The sequence below is a fragment of the Ranitomeya imitator genome, chromosome 3 (assembly GCF_032444005.1).
Source record: "Ranitomeya imitator isolate aRanImi1 chromosome 3, aRanImi1.pri, whole genome shotgun sequence".
NCBI classification, from domain to species: domain Eukaryota; kingdom Metazoa; phylum Chordata; class Amphibia; order Anura; family Dendrobatidae; genus Ranitomeya; species Ranitomeya imitator.
The window spans coordinates 356,980,567-357,004,151 of record NC_091284.1 but is presented as its reverse complement, the minus strand read 5'-3'; the positions used below and the strand labels follow the sequence as shown (position 1 = coordinate 357,004,151).

The following is a 23,585-nucleotide window of genomic DNA, read 5'->3' as shown; positions in this document are numbered from 1 at the left end:
GGAAGAAAGGAGCGCCGTTTTGGAATGCAGACTTTGATCGAATGGTCTGCGGGTATTATGTTGCGTTTGCAGAGCCCCTGATGTACCTAACCAGTAGAAACCCTCCACAAGTGACCCCATTTTGGAAACTAAACCCCCCAAGGAACTTATCTAGATGTGTGGTGAGAACTTTGAATGCCCAAGTGCTTCACAGAAGTTTAGAATGCAGAGTCGTGAAAATAAAAAATATTTTTTTTTCCACAAAAAAGATATTGTAGCCCCCAAGTTTTTATTTTCACAAGGGTAACAGGAGAAATTGGACTGCAATAGTTGTTGTCCAATTTATCCCGAGTACGCTGATGCGCCATATGTGGGGGTAAACCACTGTTTGGGCGCACGGCAGAGCTCGGAAGGGAAGGAGCGCCTTTTTGGAATGCAGACGTTGATAGAATGGTCTGTGGGCATTATGTTGCGATTGCAGAGCCCCTGATGTACCTAAACTGTAGTAACCCCCCACAAGTGACCCCATTTTGGAAACTAGACCCCCCAAGGAACTTATCTAGATGTGTGGTGAGAACTTTGAATGCCCAAGTGCTTCACAGAAGTTTAGAATGCAGAGTCGTGAAAATAAAAAATATTATTTTTTTCACAAAAAAGATTTTGTAGCCCCCAAGTTTTTATTTTCACAAGGGTAACAAGAGAAATTGGACCCCAGAAGTTGTTGTCCAATTTATCACGAGTATGCTGATGCCCCATATGTGGGGGTAACCCACTGTTTGGGCGCACGGCAGAGCTCAGAAGGGAGGGAGTGCCATTTGACTTTTTGAGCGCAAAATTGGCTGTCGTGTTTGGAGACCCCCTGATGTACCTAGACAGTGGAAACCCCCCAATTCTAGCTCCAACCCTAACCCCAACACACCCCTAACCCTAATCCCAACCTCATCCATAATCCTAATCACTAACCCTAACCATAATCACAACCCTTACCCCAAAACAACCCTAATGTCAACCCTAACCATAACCCTAATCAAAACCCTAAATCCAACACACCCCTAATCCTAATCTCAACCCTAACCTCAAACCTAACCCTAATCCCAATACACCCCTAATCACAACCCTAACCTTAACCCTAATCCCAAACCTAACCCTAATCCCAAGCGTAACCCTAATGCCAACCCTAACCCTAATACGAACCCTAATCCAAACCCTAACCCTAATCCCAGCTCTAACCCTAACTTTAGCCCCAACCCTAGCCCTAACTTTAGCCCCAACCCTAACCCTAGCTCTAGGGCTACTTTCACACTTGCGTCGTTTGGCATTCCGTCGCAATCCGTCGTTTTGGACAAGAAACGGATCCTGCAAATGTGCCCGCAGGATGCGTTTTTTGCCCATAGACTTGTATTGCCGACGGATCGTGACGGATGGCCACACGTCGCGTCCGTCGTGCACTGGATCAGTTGTGTTTTGGCGGAGCGTCGGCACAAAAAAAGTTCAATGAAACGTTTTTTTGTACGTCGCATCCGCCATTTCTGACCGCGCATGCGTGGCCGTAACTCCGCCCCCTCCTCCCCAGGACATAGATTGGGCAGCGGATGTGTTGAAAAACTACAGCTGCTGCCCACGTTGTGCACAATTTTCACAACGTGCGTCGGTATGTCGGGCCGACGCATTGCGACGGCCCCGTACCGACATAAGTGTGAAAGAAGCCTAACCCTAAGTTTAGCCCCAACCCTAACCCTAAATTTAGCCCCAACCCTAACCCTAAATTTAGCCCCAACCCTAGCCCTAACCCTAGCCCTACCCCTAACCTAACCCTACCCCTAACCCTACCCCTAACCCTACCCCTAACCTAACCCTACCCCTAACCTAACCCTACCCCTAACCCTAACCCTACCCCTAACCCTAACCCTACCCCTACCCCTAACCCTACCCCCTAACCTAACCCTAACCCTACCCCTAACCTAACCCTACCCCTAACCCTAACCCTACCCCTAACCCTACCCCTACCCCTAACCCTACCCCTAACCCTACCCCTAACCCTACCCCTAACCCTACCCCTAACCCTAACCCTAACCCTACCCCTAACCCTAATTTTAGCCCCAACTGCTGTTCTCCTGCCGGCCGGCAGATGGAGACAGATGGCGGGCGCACTGGGCATGCGTCCGCCATGTTCTGCTGCCGGCGGCCAGGAGGAGCAGCAAGAGGATCCAGGGACCTAGGTGAGTATGCTAGGGTCCCCGAATCCCCCTATTTCTCTGTCCTCTGATGTGCGATCACATCAGAGGACAGAGAATTACACTTTACTTTTTTTTTTTTTTTTTTTGCGGTCGCCGGTAAACAGTTAATTACCGGCGATCGCAAAACAGGGGTCGGTAATACCGACCCCGATCGTGCTCTTTGGGGTCTCGGCTACCCCCGGCAGCCGAGACCCCAAAGATTCTCCCGGTGCCGGCCGGCGGGCGCACTGCGCATGCGCCCGCCATTTTGAAGATGGCGGCGCCCACCGGGAGACACGAGGAGCATCGGGGGAGCTAGGTGAGTATTGGGGGGCCACCTGGGACCCCTTTTCTCTGTCCTCCGATGTGCGATCACATCGGAGGACAGAGAAATTAAAAAGAGATCGCTTTTTTTTTTGCGATCGCCGGTAAACGGTTAATTACCGGCGATCGCAAATGCGGGGTGGGTTAAAAACCCCCCGAATCATGTTCTCTGGGGTCTCGGCTACCCTCGGCAGCCGAGACCCCGGAGAAAATCGGCCTCTGGGGGGCGCTATGGACTTTTTCCACAGCGCCGTTAATTAACGGCGCTGTGGTTTAAGTACCCTTAGCGGCCGCCGTTAAAAGGCGTATCGGCGGTCGCTAAGGGGTTAAATAGCACTTTCATGACATTGTTTGTGTGTTTTTAAAATGTTTATATTTGTTAATAAAGCTTTGTGATATTTTTATACAAAAACAAAAGCTTCCGCTGTTTCTCCGGTATTTTCATTGCCTGTATGTGGAAGTACATTGAGGTAGTTGGTGACTATTTGAGTCACAATTATGAATCTGGAAAATGTTGTATTAGTATAGAATGTGTGTAGAATGTAAGAAATATAGATCCAGCTAAATGAAATCTTTCAGAAAGTGTAACAGTTGACTGTGATGTGGCATATGTCTAATCAAGTAAAATACATTGGGTACAAAAGTATTCAGACCCCATTAAATTTTTCACTCTTTGTTTCACTGCAGCCATCTGGTAAATTCAAAAAAGTTCATTTTTTTCTCATTAATGTACACTCTGCACCTCATCTTGACTGAAAAAAAAGAAATGTAGTAATTTTTGCAAATTTATTAAAAAAGAAAAGCTGAAATAACACATGGTCATAAGTATTCAGACCCTTTGCTCAGTATTGAGTAGAAGCACCATTTTCAGCTAGTACAGCCATGAGTCTTCTTGGGAATGATGCAACAAGTTTTTCACACCCGGATTTGGGGATCCTCTGCCATTCTTCACTGCAGATCCTCTCCAGTTCAGTCAGGTTGGATGGTGAACGTTGGTGGACAGCCATTTTCAGGTCTCTCCAGAGATGCTCAATTGGGTTTAGGTCAGGGCTCTGGCTGGGCCAGTCAACAATGGTCACAGAATTGTTCTGAAGACACTCCTTTGTTATTTTAGCTGTTTGCTTAGGGTCATTGTCTTGTTGGAAGGTGAACCTTTGGCCAAGTCTGAGGTCCAGAGCACTCTGGAAGAGGTTTTCATCCAGGATATCTCTATACTTGGCCGCATTCATGCTTCCTTCAGTGACAACCAGTCATCCTGTCCCTGCAGCTGAAAAACACACCCATTGCATGATGCTGCCACCACCATTTTTCACTGTTAGGATTATATTGGACAGGTGATGAGCAGGCCTGGTTTTCTCCACACATACTGCTTAGAATTATCACCAAAAAGGTCTATCTTCATCTGGCCACTCTGCTATAAAGGCCCAACTTGTAGAGGGCTGCAGTAATAGTTGACTTTGTGGAACTTTCTCCCACCTCCCTACTGCATCTCCGGAGCTCAGCCACAGTGATCTTGGGGTCCTTCTTTATCTCTCTCACCAAGGTTCTTATCCCATGATTGCTCAGTTTGGCTGGACGGCCAGGTCTAGGAAGACTTCTGGTGGTCCCAAACTTCTTCCATTTAAAGATTATGGCGGGCACTGTGCTCTTAGGAACCTTGAGTACTGCAGAAATTCTGTTTTAACCTTGGCCAGATCTGTGCCTTGCCACAATTCTGTCTCTGAGCTCCTTGGCCAGTTCCTTTGACCTCATGATTCTCATTTGGTCTGACATGCACTGTGAGCTGTGAGCTCTTGTATAGACAGGTGCGTGCCTTTCCAAATCAAGTCCTGTCAATTTAATTAAAGACAGCTGGACTCCAATGAAGGAGTAGAACTATCTCAAGGAGGATCACAAGGAAATGGACAGCATGTGACTTAAATATGAGTGTCTGAGCAAATGGTCTGAATACTTATGACCATGTGATATTTCAGTATTTCTTTTTTATTAAATTTGCAAAAATTTCTACATTTCTGTTTTTTTTCAGTCAAGATGGGGTGCAGAGGGTACATTAATGTGAAAAAAGTAAACTTTTTTGAATTTACTAATGGCTGCAATGAAACAAAGAGTAAAAAATTCATAGGGGTCTGAATACTTTCCATACCCACTGTATGTAAAAGATTCATCCTTGGTGAAAAACATAGGTATTACAAACTGCAGGAAAAAGTAACATAGATAACTCGGGGTCCATGAGAACAAGTGATGGATAATGCGAATGGATTGGAGCTGTGTCACTCTGATAAATTGCTAGTGTATGGTTACTATAATTAGTGTTCTTAGAATGGGTGATCGTGACTTTAACCGTATCAGTTATGTACAGTACAGAGCAAAAGTTTGGACACACCTTCTCATTTAAAGATTTTTCTGTATTTTGATGACTATGAAAATTGTAAATTCACACTGAAGGCATCAAAACTATGAATTAACACATGTGGAATTATATACTTAACAAAAAAGTGTAAAACAACTGAAAATGTGTCTTATATTCTAGGTTCTTCAAACTAGCCACCTTTTGCTTTGATGACTGCTTTGCACACTCTTGGCATTCTCTTGATGAGCTTCAAGAGGTAGTCACCGGAAATGGTCTTCCAACAATCTTGAAGGAGTTCCCAGAGATGCTTAGCACTTGTTGGCCCTTTTGCCTTCACTCTGCGGTCCAGCTCACCCCAAACAATCTCGATTGGGTTCAGGTCTGGCGACTGTGTAGGCCAGGTCATCTGGCGTAGCACCCCATTACTCTCCTTCTTGGTCAAATAGCCCTTACAAAGCCTGGAGGTGTGTTTGGGTTCATTGTCCTGTTGAAAAATAAATGATGGTCCAACTAAACGCAAACCGGATGGAATAGCATGCCTCTGCAAGATGCTGTGGTAGCCATGCTGGTTCAGTATGCCTTCGATTTTGAATAAATCCCCAACAGTGTCACCAGCAAAGCACCCCCACACCATCACACCTCCTCCTCCATGCTTCATGGTGGGAACCAGGCATGTAGAGTCCATCCGTTCACCTTTTCTGTGTCGCACAAAGACACGGTGGTTGGAACCAAAGATCTCAAATTTGGATTCATCAGACCAAAGCACAGATTTCCACTGGTCTAATGTCCATTCCTTGTGTTCTTTAGCCCAAACAAGTCTCTTCTGCTTGTTGCCTGTCCTTAGCATTGGTTTCCTAGCAGCTATTTTACCATGAAGGCCTGCTGCACAAAGTCTCCTCTTAACAGTTGTTGTAGAGATGAGTCTGCTGCTAGAACTCCGTGTGGCATTGACCTGGTCTCTAATCTGAGCTGCTGTTAACCTGCAATTTCTGAGGCTGTTGACTCGGATAAACTTACTCTCAGAAGCAGAGGTGACTCTTGGTCTTCCTTTCCTGGGGCGTTCCTCATGTGAGCCAGTTTCTTTGTAGCGCATGATGGTTTTTGCCACTGCACTTGGGGACACTTTCAAAGTTTTCCTAATTTTTCGGACTGACTGACCTTCATTTCTTAAAGTAATGATGGCCACTCGTTTTTCGTTACTTAGCTGCTTTTTTCTTGCCATAATACAAATTCTAACAGACTATTCAGTAGGACTATTAGCTGTGTATCCACCAGACTTCTGCTCAACACAACTGATGGTCCCAACACCATTGCAAGGCAAGAAATCCCACTTATTAAACCTGACAGGGCACAGCTGTGAAGTGAAAACCATTTCCGTTGACTACCTCTTGAAGCTCATCAAGAGAATGTCAAGAGTGTGCAAAGCAGTCATCAAAGCAAAAGGTGGCTACTTTGAAGAAACTAGAATATAAGACAGATTTTCAGTTGTTTCACACTTTTTTGTTAAGTATTTAATTCCAATAATTCCAATAGTTTTGAGGCCTTTAGTGTGAATTTACAATTTTCATAGTCATGAAAATACAGAAAAATATTTAAATGAGATGGTGTGTCCAAACTTTTGGTCTATACTGTATTTTCAGACTGTTTTAAAGAAGCAGATTTTGGAAAGGTTTCCACTGAAAAGAGCAAAATCTTTGCTCTTAATGCAACTTATTTGACATGTTTTACTTTCCGCTTTGGGTAATTTGTGTAATATATATTGTGTATGGACATGTTAGATAACACCACCATTAACTGGAAGTCGTCATTACATGATCATAATTCATGTACAGTATATGATCAGCTTAGTGCTCAGATACAATTATTTTCATAGTATATTTGGGAATTCCCAGAATTGAAAGGTATTTTTTCCATTCGACTGGTAAAAACTTAATTGCTAGGAGCCCCACCACTGAGACACCAAGCCATCCCTACAGACTCCTTGAAACAAATGAGGTGCACATGCTTGACCTCAGCACTACTAATTCTCTCTACGTGTTCTGGAGAATATATGGAGCAGAGATTGAGCATGCGCATATGAATACCATTGAAAATTCCCTGCAGAGCTCCGTTCCCTGAATTTAGAGCCTCTTCTAAGGATTTTTTAACTTTCAATTTAAGAATACTACTTTAAATAGGAAATAAAAAAAACACAAAAATTGAGCTTGATTAACCCCTCTGTGACCTTAGACGTACTATCCCGTCGAGGTGCCCTGGGCTTATCTGACCCTGGACGGGATAGTACGTCATAGCCGATCGGCCGCGCTCACGGGGGGAGCGCGGCCGATCGCGGCCGGGTGTCAGCTGCTTATCGCAGCTGACATCCGGCACTATGTGCCAGGAGCGCCCCCGGCACATTAACCCCTGGCACACCGCGATCAAAGATGATCGCGATGTGCCGGCGGTGCAGGGAAGCACCGCGCAGGGAGGGGGCTCCCTGCGGGCTTCCCTGAGCCCCCCGCAGCAACGCGATGTGATCGCGTTGCTGCGAGGGTCTCCTCACCTCCCTCCCTGCTCGAGCCCCGGATCCAAGATGGCCACGGATCCGGGTCCTGCAGGGAGGGAGGTGGCTTCACAGAGCCTGCTTAGAGCAGGCACTGTGAAGGCTGCAGCGCTGCATGTCAGATCAGTGATCTGACAGAGTGCTGTGCAAACTGTCAGATCACTGATCTGTGATGTCCCCCCCTGGGACAAAGTAAAAAAGTAAAAAAAAAAATTTCCAAATGTGTAAAAAAAATAAAAAAAAATATTCCAAAATAATGAAAAAAAAAAAAAATATTATTCCCATAAATACATTTCTTCATCTAAATAAAAAAAAAAAAACAATAAAAGTACACATATTTAGTATCGCCGCGTCCGTAACGACCCGACCTATAAAACTGTCCCACTAGTTAACCCCTTCAGTAAACACCGTAAGAAAAAAAAAAAAAAAACGAGGCAAAAAACAACGCTTTATTATCATACCACCGAACAAAAAGTGGAATAACACGCGATCAAAAGGACAGATATAAATAACCATGGTACCGCTGAAAGCGTCATATTGTCCCGCAAAAAAAGAGCCGCCATACAGCATCATCAGCAAAAAAATAAAAAAGTTATAGTCCTGAGAATAAAGCGATGCAAAAATAATTATTTTTTCTGTAAAATAGTTTTTATCGTATAAAAGCACCAAACCATAAAAAAATGATATAAATGAGGTATCGCTGTAATCGTACTGACCCGAAGAATAAAACTGATTTATCAATTTTACCAAACGCGGAACGGTATAAACGCCTCCCCCAATAGAAATTCATGAATAGCTGGCTTTTGGTCATTCTTCCTCACAAAAATCGGAATAAAAAGCGATAAAAAAATGTCACGTGCCCAAAAATGTTTTCAATAAAAACGTCAACTCGTCCCACAAAAAACAAGACCTCACATGACTCTGTGGACCAAAATCTGGAAAAATTATAGCTCTCAAAATGTGGTATTGCAAAAAATATTTTTTGCAATAAAAAGGGTCTTTCAGTGTGTGACGGCTGCCAATCATAAAAATCCGCTAAAAAACTCGCTATAAAAGTAAATCAAACCCCCCTTCACCACCCCCTTAGTTAGGGAAAAATAAAAAAAAATGTATTTATTTCCATTTTCCCATTAGGGCTAGGGCTAGGGTTAGGGCTAGGGTTAGGGCTAGGGTTAGGGCTAGGGTTAGGGCTAGGGTTAGGGCTAGGGCTAGGGTTAGGGCTAGGGTTAGGGCTAGGGTTAGGGCTAGGGCTAGGGTTAGGGCTAGGGTTAGGGCTAGGGCTAGGGTTAGGGTTAGGGCTATGGTTAGGGCTAGGGTTAGGGCTAGGGTTAGGGTTAGGGCTAGGGTTAGGGCTAGGGTTAGGGCTAGGGTTAGGGCTAGGGTTAGGGTTAGGGTTGGGGCTACAGTTAGGGTTGGGGCTAAAGTTAGGGTTAGGGTTTAGATTACATTTACAGTTGGGAATAGGGTTGGGATTAGGGTTAGGGGTGTGTCAGGGTTAGAGGTGTGGTTAGGGTTACCGTTGGAATTAGGGTTAGGGGTGTGTTTAGATTAGGGTTTCAGTTATAATTGGGGGGTTTCCACTGTTTCGGCACATCAGGGGCTCTCCAAACACGACATGGCGTCCGATCTCAATTCCAGCCAATTCTGCGTTGAAAAAGTAAAACAGTGCTCCTTCCCTTCCGAGCTCTCCTGTGTGCCCAAACAGGGGTTTACCCCAACATATGGGGTATCAGCGTACTCAGGACAAATTGGACAACAACTTTTGTGGACCAATTTCTCCTGTTACCCTCGGGAAAATACAAAACTGGGGGCTAAAAAATAATTTTTGTGGGAAAACAAAAAGATTTTTTATTTTCACGGCTCTGCGTTATAAACTGTAGTGAAACACTTGGGGGTTCAAAGTTCTCACAACACATCTAGATAAGTTCATTGAGGGGTCTAGTTTCCAATATGGGGTCACTTGTGGGGGGTTTCTACTGTTTGGGTACATTAGGGGCTCTGCAAACGCAATGTGACGCCTGCAGACCAATCCATCTAAGTCTGCATTCCAAATGATGCTCCTTCCCTTCCGAGCCCTCCCATGCGCCCAAACGGTGGTTCCCCCCCACATATCGGGTATCAGCGTACTCAGGACAAATTGGACAACAACATTTAGGGTCCAATTTCTCCTGCTAACCTTGGAAAAATACAAAACTGGGGGCTAAAATATAATTTTTGTGGAAAAAAAAATATTTTTTATTTGCATGGCTCTGCGTTATAAACTGTAGTGAAATACTTGGGGGTTCAAAGCTCTCACAACACATCAAGATGAGTTCCTTAGGGGGTCTACTTTCCAAAATGGTGTCACTTGTGGGGGGTTTCTACTGTTTAGGTACATTAGGGGCTCTGCAAACGCAATGTGACGCCTGCAGACCATTCCATCTAAGTCTGCATTCCAAATGGCGCTCCTTCCCTTCCGAACCCTCCCATGCGCCCAAACGGTGGTTCCCCCCCACATATGGGGTATCAGCGTACTCAGGACAAATTGGACAACAACTTTTGGGGTCCAATTTCTCCTGTTACCCTAGGGAAAATACAAAACTGGGGGCTAAAAAATAATTTTTGTGGGAAAAAAATTTTGTTTTATTTTTATGGCTCTGCATTATAAACTTCTGTGAAGCCCTTGGTGGGTCAAAGTGCTCACCACACATCCAGATAAGTTCCTTAGGGGGTCTACTTTCCAAAATGGTGTCACTTGTGGGGGGTTTCAATGTTTAGGCACATCAGTGGCTCTCCAAACGCAACATGGCGTCCCATCTCAATTCCTGTCAATTTTGCATTGAAAAGTCAAACGGCGCTCCTTCCCTTCCGAGCTCTCCCATGCGCCCAAACAGTGGTTTACTGCCACATATGGGGTATCAGCGTACTCGGGACAAATTGGACAACAACTTTTGAGGTCCAATTTCTTCTCTTACCCTTGGAAAAATAAAAAATTGGGGGCAAAAATATAATTTTTGTGAAAAAATATGATTTTTTATTTTTACGGTTCTGCATTATAAACTTCTGTGAAGCACTTGGTGGGTCAAAGTGCTCACCACACCTCTAGATAAGTTCCTTAGGGGGTCTACTTTCCAAAATGGTGTCACTTGTGGGGGGTTTCAATGTTTAGGCACATCAGTGGCTCTCCAAACGCAACATGGCGTCCCATCTCAATTTCTGTCAATTTTGCATTGAAAAGTCAAACTGCGCTCCTTCCCTTCCGAGCTCTCCCATGCGCCCAAACAGTGGTTTACTGCAACATATGGGGTATCAGCGTACTCAGGACAAATTGGACAAGAACTTTTGAGGTCCAATTTCTTCTCTTACCCTTGGAAAAATAAAAAATTGGGGGCAAAAATATAATTTTTGTGAAAAAATATGATTTTTTATTTTTACGGTTCTGCATTATAAACTTCTGTGAAGCACTTGGTGGGTCAAAGTGCTCACCACACATCCAGATAAGTTCCTTAGGGGGTCTACTTTCCAAAATGGTGTCACTTGTGGGGGGTTTCAATGTTTAGGCACATCAGTGGCTCTCCAAACGCAACATGGCGTCCCATCTCAATTCCTGTCAATTTTGCATTGAAAAGTCAAACGGCGCTCCTTCACTTCCGAGCTCTCCCATGCGCCCAAACAGTGGTTTACTGCCACATATGGGGTATCAGCGTACTCAGGACAAATTGGACAACAACTTTTTGGGTCCAATTTCTCCTGTTACCCTTGGTAAAATAAAACAAATTGGAGCTGAAGTAAATTTTTTGTGTAAAAAAGTTAAATGTTCATTTTTATTTAAACATTCCAAAAATTCCTATTAAACACCTGAAGGGTTAATAAACTTCTTGAATGTGGTTTTGAGCACCTTGAGGGGTGCAGTTTTTAGAATGGTGTCACACTTGGGCATTTTCTATCATATAGACCCCTCAAAATGACTTCAAATGAGACGTGGTCCCTAAAAAAAAATGGTGTTGTAAAAATGAGAAATTGCTGGTCAACTTTTAACCCTTATAACTCCCTAACAAAAAAAAAATTGGTTCCAAAATTATGCTGATGTAAAGGAGACATGTGGGAAATGTTACTTATTAAGTATTTTGTGTGACATATCTCTGTGATTTAATTGCATAAAAATTCAAAGTTTGAAAATTGCGAAATTTTCAAAATTTTCGCCAAATTTCCGTTTTTTTCACAAATAAACGCAGGTACTATCAAAGAAATTTTACCACTATCATGAAGTACAATATGTCACGAGAAAACAATGTCAGAATCACCAGGATCCGTTGAAGCGTTTCGGAGTTATAACCTCATAAAGGGACAGTGGTCAGAATTGTAAAAATTGGCCTGGTCATTAACGTGCAAACCACCCTTGGGGGTAAAGGGGTTAAACTTGGTATACATGCAGCACATAAATGCATGTTCACATTGGCCATAAAACATATAAAACCTAAAAAGAGAAAAAAATAGCAAAAACCCTGCTGTAACTAAGTAAAAAACCAAAAAGTGGATCTAAATTAGGCCGGGATCACACATACATGAGATACGGCCGAGTCTCGCAGGTGAAAATCCAGCTCTGGCGCCTGCACTCCGGAGCGGAGCGTGCAGCTGCACAGCAATACATGGAGGCGCACGCTCCGCTCCGGAGTGCCGGCGCCAGAGCTGGGTTTTCACCTGCGAGACTCGGCCGTATCTCGCGTATGTGTGATCCCGGCCTAACACAGAGTTTTTAGCAATACTGTCTTTGATCAAAATAGGAAATATTCACGCAGGCATGATGTCACCTTTTCAGCCTTCCTCCCGATTTGGATGGCCGCTGGCTCACTAGATAGACTAAACAGTCTGTAAATAGCTATCTACCAATCAGCATTGGCAGAAACTAGAAAACTCTCAGTTTATATATTTGTATTTTGTCATCTGCTCTGTATCACACACACTTTCTATTACTAGAAAGTCAGATCGGAATAAAAGTTCCGGAATATGTTTTTGTGTTAATATTACTAATAATTTATACCTCCCAAGATATATTATATTTGTAAATATTGAAATATCGTAGATATAAATATCATACATATAAAAATATACAATTTTGATGCGGCAATATGAGGTCTAAGGGGTAACGGTTCTCCTTGTGAAGAGTGATAAGCCAGGCCTGGCATATCGGAGTGAGGAGACTTAAAAGCCATTCATGCTCCTCTGGGAAATTAAATATGCAAAATGTCTGTTCCGAGAGGAAGAGGACTAGAACTCTAGTGCCACCTATTAGTAGTGGCGATCCTAAATGTCAGTATTGACTCTTTGACAAGCCTTGCAATATGACTTAGGATAAAAGCAAAAGAAGAATTTCAATTTGCAAGTCTGTAATATGAAATAACTATATTTTATGTGATTTTAAACCATAGTAAAAAGTTATCTCCTTCGTTATTCTAGAAGCCATGCCTGGCTGATGAAGCTTTAGGACATACAGAACATAGGATACGATTTATTGATTTGTTACGATCTGTAGCTTCCTATGATCTCATTGCTCAAGAATTAGAGTTGATTTACACACGAAAAATCAGTCATAAATTTGACTGACATCCAGATTCAGCATTGCTAAAATAACAATTTAATGTACACACTGAGGGTGGATTTAGTAAGATAAAGGCTGTGTAAACTTAGACAAGTCAGGCAGCAGATGCAGAAAACCTTTCACAGTGGGGTACAACACTACTAAAGTTGATGCATCTTTCTAAAACGGATAGTCTTTTCTTTTTCTTACGCAGCACACAACAAACTTCCTCAATACAATATTTTGTACTAAACAAAACTGAAATACTGTATGTGACTTCATTTACTAACTAGCTAAAAGTGTTGTGAGACTCAAAAACTGAATAAAACACTTATATAAAATGTGATGCATGGCATGTACACCAGAATTCTGGAGTAATAATAAATAGTACAAAGCAAATCTGCTCCATAATTCCTATTGTAGAAAAGCAAAACACCATTAGGGTATAGCACATTTGCTACCGATTTTTCAGCAGTCTTTATGCAGCTTATCTCCATCAAAACCTGCAGGAAAATTTTTATGTCATGTACAATTTTTATTGCAAATTTGCTGCAGATACTCCATGGAACAAAAGTGAAATTCTGCACAAGGAAGCGTCACTATGCGGATTTTATTTCAGCACCAGGTTACTTTCGACTGGTATTGTATTATACTGTGGATTTTCTGCATGCAAATCTGTGCAGAAAATGCACAGTAAATGTGCAACACGCAATTTATAGTAAATCCACACAGTAACTCACTTTATTCCATAGTGCTATTGTGCGTACTGATACTGTGTATGTTGCCTGCAAACTGAAATCCGAAACGCCATGAAATTGGTTAAGCATTTAAGGTAATGTGGTTTTACCAGTAGGGGTCATTTTTTAAGTGCTTTTTTGTGTACAGATTTCTCCCACTTCCACCTTCCCATTTACTAAACGTATTTATTGCAAAATTTGACTGCAGAAAATGCTATTTCTGAACCCATCCTCTAAGCCTTGTATGTATGCAAGTTCTTATTCTTTAGCTGAGATGTATAAATTCAGCTCTTACCTTTTGCAGCCACTGTGTGTTGTTCTCCATAATATTCTCAAGTTCTCGGATCCTGTTAATGGGCCAGTGGTGGTCATCCTGGGCAGGTGCATCCCTTTGTAAGGAGTTGGAAACCTGGTAGTCGGAAGGGGGTGAGTGGCAGTTGTCAAGTTCAGGGAGGAGGAAGGTATAGCTGCAGTGTCCATGCTGCACCTTGTGGTGACGTTTCTCAGGTATGTTCAGGTGAGTGGCCATTACTATAGGGGTAAGGAGAGGCCAGCTCAATAGGAATAGCAGGATAACATTTTTCGCCATAGTTGTGAATAGTAAATGAAGGACCCTGCTTAGTGTCTGCTCAGTGAGATAGCTGCCAGTGCCTTGTGTAGCAAACCATGTTGTCCTGTCAACTTCAGGAAGTTTTTCTCCGTAAGCAGCAGCCCCCTCTATCCACAATCTCCCTCCCACCATATATGACAAGAGCTGGAACACTTCTAAGGATGCTTTATCTATTAACCTCTACATCACCAGACTGCTATGAGTCATTGCACATATTAGTAATCCACATGAAGTTGAACACTTTGCCAGTTTTCACCTATTTTGCAATATATCTGCATATACAAACCCACAATTCTGAAATATACATTGTCGACAGCCAGCATTTCCATACTTCTGAAACATACACAAGAACAGCATCCTTGTTATGTCAAGGCTCAGACGCAAAAGCACCATGATGTCATAATCACATAGTAAAATGTCTAAACTGTTTGTATAAGAAAATGTTTTATTTCAGCTCATTTAACAATTATTCATTAGGGGAATTTTTGTGCATAGTTCTCAATTCTTTTGTTGCCTGTTTAAGGAAATGTTAATGCAATTACATCTATAAAATACAGAGAATGTCATGTATATAATAATAATAATAATAATTATTATTATTATTATTATTATATTATAGTCATAATATTAATAATTTATTATTATTATTCCTTAAAGGGTGTGTACCAATATTAAAAGTTACCCTCTAAACATAGTATTGGGGATCACTCCCTGATCGTTGGTGTTCCCACGTCTGAGATCCTGAGGCATTCTAAAGAGCACCAGAGGCTGAGCACGGGCACATCCACTTCATTCATTCGCAATCCATAAGACATAGCTGAGTGCTACCATCTGCTTGCCTTTGGCACTCCCATTAAGAATGAATGGAGTGGAACTGTGCATATGTAATGTAGAGATAGCCATGGTCAAGCGGGGCGGTAGCCATGGGCAAGGTACTCATCTTTTATGCCTCGTCACGTTACATAAAGGTGTGGGTCCTGGATGGGTGTGTGGACTTTGTCTAAAGGGGTGGTATGCCCTTGCAGGTCACATGATGCCTTTGACTTCCGCTGGCCAGAATCAGAATTTGAACAGTTTTATGAGGGAGACCACCACTCAGAATTAAACAGTCCTTTTCTTAACAGTAATTATGTGGGGATTATGTGGAGCACCCGCTAGGACCGTGGGGTACTCGGAACCAGGCCAGTTCTTAAAGGGATGTGTCACGGCAGCGATGACCCAGTCCGTGGCCCTGGGAATCCAATTAAAGGGGAAATAAACTGTATTGGGAAATGTAATCTAAAGTTCGTGACTCCACATGTGATACTCGGCCAGGGATGGCTGACGCTGCTTAACCCCTTTACCCCCAAGGGTGGTTTGCACGTCAATGACCAGGCCAATTTTTACAATTCTGACCACTGTCCCTTTATGAGGTTATAACTCTGGAACGCTTCAACGGATCCTGGTGATTCTGACATTGTTTTCTCGTGACATATTGTACTTCATGATAGTGGTAAAATTTCTTTGATAGTACCTGCGTTTATTTGTGAAAAAAATGGAAATTTGGTGAAAATTTTGAAAATTTCGCAATTTTCAAACTTTGAATTATTATGCAATTAAATCACAGAGATATGTCACACAAAATACTTAATAAGTAACATTTCCCACATGTCTCCTTTACATCAGCATAATTTTGGAACCAAATTTTTTTTTGTTAGGGAGTTATAAGGGTTAAAAGTTGACCAGCAATTTCTCATTTTTACAACACCATTTTTTTTTTAGGGACCACATCTCATTTGAAGTCATTTTGAGGGGTCTATATGATAGAAAATACCCAAGTGTGACACCATTCTAAAAACTGCACCCCTCAAGGTGCTCAAAACCACATTCAAGAAGTTTATTAACCCTTCAGGTGTTTAATAGGAATTTTTGGAATGTTTAAATAAAAATGAACGTTTAACTTTTTTTCACAAAAAATTTACTTCAGCTCCAATTTGTTTTATTTTACCAAGGGTAACAGGAGAAAATGGACCCCAAAAGTTGTTGTCCAATTTGTCCTGAGTACGCTGATACCCCATATGTGGCAGTAAACCACTGTTTGGGCGCATGGGAGAGCTCGGAAGTGAAGGAGCGCCGTTTGACTTTTCAATGCAAAATTGACAGGAATTGAGATGGGACGCCATGTTGCGTTTGGAGAGCCACTGATGTGCCTAAACATTGAAACCCCCCACAAGTGACACCATTTTGGAAAGTAGACCCCCTAAGGAACTTATCTGGATGTGTGGTGAGCACTTTGACCCACCAAGTGCTTCACAGAAGTTTATAATGCAGAACCGTAAAAATAAAAAATCATATTTTTTCACAAAAATTATATTTTTGCCCCCAATTTTTTTATTTTTCCAAGGATAAGAGAAGAAATTGGACCTCAAAAGTTGTTGTCCAATTTGTCCTGAGTACGCTGATACCCCATATGTGGCAGTAAACCACTGTTTGGGCACATGGGAGAGCTCGGAAGGGAAGGAGCGCCGTTTGACTTTTCAATGCAAAATTGACAGAAATTGAGATGGGACGCCATGTTGCGTTTGGAGAGCCACTGATGTGCCTAATCATTGAAACCCTCCACAAGTGACACCATTTTGGAAAGTAGACCCCCTAAGGAACTTATCTAGATGTGTGGTGAGCACTTTGACCCACCAAGGGCTTCACAGAAGTTTATAATGCAGAGCCATAAAAATAAAACAAAATTTTTTTCCCACAAAAATTATTTTTTAGCCCCCAGTTTTGTATTTTCCCAAGAGTAACAGGAGAAATTGGACCCCAAAAGTTGTTGTCCAATTTGTCCTGATTACGCTGATACCCCATATGTGGGGGGGGGGGGGAACCACCGTTTGGGCGCATGGGAGGGCTCGGAAGGGAAGGAGCACCATTTGGAATGTAGACTTAGATGGAATGGTCTGCAGGCGTCACATTGCGTTTGCAGAGCCCCTAATGTACCTAAACAGTAGAAACCCCCCCATAAGTGACACCATTTTGGAAAGTAGACCCCCTAAGGAACTCATCTTGATGTGTTGTGAGAGCTTTGAACCCCCAAGTATTTCACTACAGTTTATAACGCAGAGCCGTTCAAATAAAAAATATTTTTTTCCCACAAAAATTATATTTTAGCCCCCAGTTTTGTATTCTTCCAAGGTTAGCAGGAGAAATTGGACCCTAAATGTTGTTGTCCAATTTGTCCTGAGTACGCTGATACCCCATATGCTGGGGTAAACCCCTGTTTGGGCACACGGGAGAGCTCGGAAGGGAAGGAGCACTGTTTTACTTTTTCAACGCAGAATTGGCTGGAATTGAGATCGGACGCCATGTCATGTTTGGAGAGCTCCTGATGTGTCTAAACAGTGGAAACCCCCCAATTATAACTGAAACCCTAATCCAAACACACCCCTAACCCTAATTCCAACGGTAACCCTAACCACACCTCTAACCCTGACACACCCCTAACCCTAATCCCAACCCTATTCCCAACTGTAAATGTAATCTAAACCCTAACCCTAACTTTAGCCCCAACCCTAACTGTAGCCCCAACCCTAACCCTAACCCTAGCTCTAACCATAACCCTAGCCCTAACCCTAGCCCTAACCCTAGCCCTAACCCTAACCCTAGCCCTAATCCTAGCCCTAACTCTAGCCCTAAGCCTAGCCCTAATCCTAACCCTAACCCTAATGGGAAAATGGAAATAAATACATTTTTTTTTATTTTTCCCTAACTAAGGGGGTGATGAAGGGGGGTTTGATTTACTTTTATAGCGAGTTTTTTAGCAGATTTTTATGATTGGCAGCCGTCACACACTGAAAGACGCTTTTTATTGCAAAAAATATGTTTTGCAATACCATATTTTGAGAGCTATAATTTTTCCAGATTTTGGTCCACAGAGGGTGAGGTCTTGTTTTTTGCGGGACGAGTTGACGTTTTTATTGGTAACATTTTCGGGCACGTGACATTTTTTGATCGCTTTTTATTCCGATTTTTGAGAGGAAGAATTACCAAAAACCAGCTATTCATGAATTTCTATTGGGGGAGGCGTTTATACCGTTCCGCGTTTGGTAAAATTGATAAAGCAGTTTTATTCTTCGGGTCAGTACGATTACAGCGATACCTCATTTATATCATTTTTTTATGTTTTGGCGCTTTTATACGATAAAAACTATTTTACAGAAAAAATAATTATTTTTGCATCGCTTTATTCTCAGGACTATAACTTTTTTATTTTTTTGCTAATGATGCTGTATGGCGGCTCGTTTTTTGCGGGACAAGATGACGTTTTCATCGGTACCATGGTTATTTATATCTGTCTTTTTGATCGCGTGTTATTCCACTTTTTGTTCGGCGGTATGATAATAAAGCGTTGTTTTTTGCCTCGTTTTTTTTTTTTCCTTACGGTGTTTACTGAAGGGGTTAACTAGTGGGCCAGTTTTATAGGTCGGGTCGTTACGGACGCGGCGATACTAAATATGTGTACTTTTATTGTTTTTTTTTTTATTTAGATGAAGAAATGTATTTATGGTAATAATATATATATTTTTTTTCATTATTTTGGAATATTTTTTTTTATTTTTTTTTACAGATTTGGAATTTTTTTTTTTACTTTTTTACTTTGTCCCAGGTGGGGACATCACAGATCAGTGATCTGACAGTGTGCACAGCTCTGAGCAGGCTCTGTGAAGCCACCTCCCTCCCAGCAGGACAAGGATCCGCGGCCATCTTGGATCCGGGGCTCCAGCAGGCAGGGAGGGAGGTAAGACCCCCGCAGCAACGCGATCACATCGCGTTGCTGCGGGGGTCTCAGGGAAGCCCACAGGGAGCCCCCTCCCTGCGCGATGCTTCCCTGCACCGCCGGCACATCGCGATCATGTTTGATCGCGGTGTGCCAGGGGTTAATGTGCCGGGGGCGGTCCGTGACCGCTCCTGGCACATAGTGCCGGATGTCAGCTGCGATAAGCAGCTGACACCCGGCCACGATCGGCGGCGCTCCCCCCGTGAGCGCTGCCGATCGCTATGACGTACTATCCCGTCCAGGGTCAGATAAGCCCAGGGCATCTCGACGGGATAGTACGTCTAAGGTCACAGAGGGGTTAAAGGGATCCGCTGGGGCCGTCGGTACTGCAGCTTAGTTGGTTTGGCACCCCACAGGTGGAGCGGAGGCCCCAGGGCTACCAGGACAGTCTAAGAGGGGTTGTAGATGTTGAGGTGCAGGAAAGAATTCGAAGACACAGGGTTGCAGTCTCTTTACCTTTTACTGGTGAAGTTCAGGTACACAGATTACAGGTGATCTTGAAATCCGGGCAGCCTGGAAGCGTTTCAGAATCCCCCTAGTCAGTTGGGGTTGGAAGCCTTCCTTCTGTGCTGAATTCTAGGCTCTTGGTGCATTAGCTTTCCTCAAGTCCCTCTCTCAATCTGTCCTTTTGGTGGAACAATACCTGCATGGCAGGCAGCTTGAGCCTTTTTACAGGTGTCAGTTTCTTGTGGTGAATCCGGCCTCTAATCTGCTGATGTGCCTTCGGCTGTCAGTTGTGGCTAGAAGACCCTGCAATCTCCTGCCCTCAGGTTTCTGCTGTTGGACATACAGTTCCCACACAACCTCGGACACCAGTGTCTGGCTTCTTGCGATCAAATCAGGAGTGAGTCCAATGGCAGCTCCACTCCAGTTTCTCTCTCCTCCTGTGCTCCCTCTCCCTTCACTGTCTCACACAGACTGCGCACTAACTTCTCCTCCGCGACCAGAACTTATAGGGAAGCTACCCTGAAACCGTGTTTAGAGCTCCCTCTTCTGGCCTGGAGTCAGGAAAGTGTTGTATGCTAGTGTTATCTGCTAAGGGAATTCCTTTTCGCTTCCAGGCATGGCATCACCCTCCCCAGGAGGCAGGCAACACCATTGTGGCATCCGGATTCCTGGGGTGCCACATATGCACAAAAGATAGTGTGTACACAGTTTAAAGGCAATCTGTCAGCAGGATTGTGCACAGTAACCTACACACAGTGTCAGGTCGGTGCCGTTATACTGATTAAAATGATACCTTGGTTGATGAAATCCGTCTTGTGGCTGTTTCTTAATCTTTATTTTCAGTTTTCAGTTAATGATATGATCGTGCTCCAGAACGGCCTGTGGGGGGTTTTCATGGGGTGCTCTGATTATATATTCATAATGCAGACTGCTGACAGGTCACTGCTCCCTCAGTGACCTGCCCCCTAGTTTACATAATGAATATACTAATGTATGTATTTGAAAAAAAGCATGTCACTTAATCAAAATGGTGGCGCCTGCACACTTTCTCTTATCGATTAGTGCCTGTTATCTTCCTGTGTTTCGAAGGAAAAAAATCAATCAATATGGCGCCGTCGGATGTACCTGTGCATTCGTATCTATCGTGTTCCAATAGATGCTACTGCGCAAATGCCGCTGCCGGCTCCTTGTTGCTGCGGCAAAAAAAGTACACTACAAGAAAAAGGCACCGGCGCTTGCACAGTAGCATCTCTCTGTACGTGATAGATGCTACAGCACATGCGCCGCCTCGTGCACCATTTTGTTGTAGTGTAAATTTTTTTTTTACTGCAGCCACAAGTAGCTGGCTAAGGCGCTTGCGCAGTAGCATCTATCTCCTACCGAGAGATGTTACTTGTTTTGTTTCTGCATTAGTTCAACTGCCTTCACTAGAACCCAGCACAGTATACTACAGTCCAGTGAGAGTCCTACTCTTAACCCGCAGTTTCGTGCCCTCTTCAATCTTATGGCAGAGTCCCGCGTGGCACAGACACTGGGGGTGCAATGACTGATAACTAGTGTGAATGTACAGCATCATCACCCAGCATCAGCTGATTCACACGAGCATGCTAGTCATTTCTATACTAGCGTGACTGCTCTATATAGACCATGCTTGTGCCTACTTCATGCATGCACTCACCTATGCTTGCAGTGCATCGGTCGATACGGTCACGCTGTGGCAGTTACCAGCAGGGTGTACACAACTAACATTAATAGTGACTGACCACCCTGATTGCCTGCATTTAAGTTACCATGGCTGTTCTTTTCAATCTGCAGCAAGTGCAATAGCACAAATAGCTCAGATCAAATTATCACCAGGGATCTACCAATAAAATATATACACAGTACCTCAACATCTAGAGAAATATAGAGAAATTAGAGATGAAATATCTCTAGGCTCATTGATTATAATCAACTTAACCCTGACTTATAATTTAATATGGACATTAGTCAGAGATTATTATGAATTTTCCAATGATTAAATATCTTGCACTACAATTCATCGGGTATTAGTGGATCAAATATCACAACACAAGAATTGTGATCCAAAATACATCCTATGTGGATGTATGTTATTTTTTTTTTTACAATTTTATTTAACATCGAATAAAGGTTAAATTTTATAACACCTCCTTTCCCCATCTCTTCACCCCTATTCCTATGCTCTAAAGTAATTGGGATAAAAAAAAGAGAGCAAAGATGGAAACAGCCATAAAAAGCATAAGTTACTTGTTACATCCTCTGCTGCTCCAGTGCTCAGTTTTTGTTTACTTGCTGCAGCACTGTTGACACATGTGACCGCTGCAGCTAATCACTTGACTCAGTGGTGTGACTACTTAAGCTTTAGTCACACTAAACGACTTACCAACGATCACGACCAGTGATATGACCTGGCCGTGATCGTTGGTAAGTCGTTGTGTGGTCGCTGGGGAGCTGTCAAACAGCGACCAACGATCAGGGGAAAGACTTCGGCATCGTTGAAACTGAAGTCCCCAGGTAACCAGGGTAAGCATCGGGTTACTAAGTGCAGGGCCACGCTTAGTAACCCGATATTTACCCTGGTTACAAGTGAACACATCGCTGGATCGGCGTCACACACGCCGATCTAGTGATGACAGCGGGTGATCAGCGATCAAAAAATGGTCCTGATCATTCCCCAACGACCAACGATCTCCCAGCAGGGGCCTGATCGTTGGTCGCTGTCACACATAACGAGATCGTTAGCGGGATCGTTGCTACGTCACCAAAAGCGTGACGTTGCAATGATATCGTTAACGATATCGTTATGTGTGACTCCAGCTTTACAGCAACGGTCACGTGTCAAAGTGAAATCAGCATTGAAGCAAGAAAAGACTGGTAGGTGGGTAATATGTTCCATAGAATTTCCCCCTCTTGGCTACTTTTTGTTGATCTTGGACTAACTCTTTAAGGATTATTTCAAGGCCTCCGTCAATAGATTAGATATTGGCTACATTCAGAAACATAATGCTTTATGTATATTCACATGCCAATTTTAATCTATGGAGTAGATCTGGAGATTTTCAGCATGGATGTGAAACCAGCCCATCTTCATTAACTGTGTGAGATTGTTAAAGTGTTGTTATAGTCCAGAGCTTTAGATAACAAATATTGTCTGTTTTATTTTAAAGTGATGAATAATGCTTTTGGCCTTTTTGACTACATCCACTTGACTCCAATCATACGTTATTATACATCTTAACATCTTTAACAGTGATATTTCTGTTGTTTAGACATAGTAAATTATGTGACATTGTGTACATTATGGTCAAGTCATTGCGTAAAATTTCTTACATTTTTGATTTTTAGGATTTCTCTGTTTAATAGAGTATGACGGAACTCTAATTTGTTTTCTAGTGTAGAAAGGATAGATTTTTGGATTGGAGAGTTAGAAATGGGTTTAAAGGGAACTTGTAAAGAGATTCATGCTGCCTGAACCGACGGCAGCATAAAATAAAGACAAACATCTATGTTTTATTGTGAAATGCTGCAGAATTCCACTATTGGTCTGAAAACTGATAAACAGTCAATGGGGCAACTTATCTCCTGGCTTCTCCCTGTCTAGCTTGGTTTAATTAATAGTCACCCACTTAACTTCTTAAGGACTTGGAGATTTTTTGCTGTTGCTCTTTAATTTTTTTCCTATCCTTCTTCCAAGAGCCATTGCTTTTTTACTTTAGTGTTCACATAGCCATTTAAGAGCTTCTTTTGCTGCAGGAGTTGTATTTTTGAATGTCCTCATTAATTTTATAAGATGATATACTGAAAAGTGGGAAAATAAAACTCCACATGAAGGGAAATTAGGAACTCCACCTCCGCAATTCCACATTTATTTTTGGATTTTGTTAAGTAAAAATGATCTGAAAATATGATTACAACGATATAAAACTGGCATAGTTTTTTGTTTACTTAAGTGGTAAAAAAAGAATAAAAAATATTTTTTGCATCTGTTACCA

The 23,585-nt window shown here is 42.7% G+C and overlaps 1 protein-coding gene across 1 annotated transcript in view; it reads right to left on the bottom strand.

Moving 5' to 3' along the window:
- Positions 1 to 14,397, bottom strand: part of LOC138669955 (angiopoietin-2-like) — a 186,464-nt gene extending 172,067 nt beyond the window's left edge. Inside the window, exon 1 of the mRNA XM_069756859.1 lies at positions 14,001 to 14,397. Within this exon, the coding sequence (XP_069612960.1) occupies positions 14,001 to 14,294 (294 nt within the window). The 5' untranslated portion in view covers positions 14,295 to 14,397. The remainder of the gene's footprint in view (positions 1 to 14,000) is intronic.
- Positions 14,398 to 23,585: the final 9,188 nt, after the last annotated feature.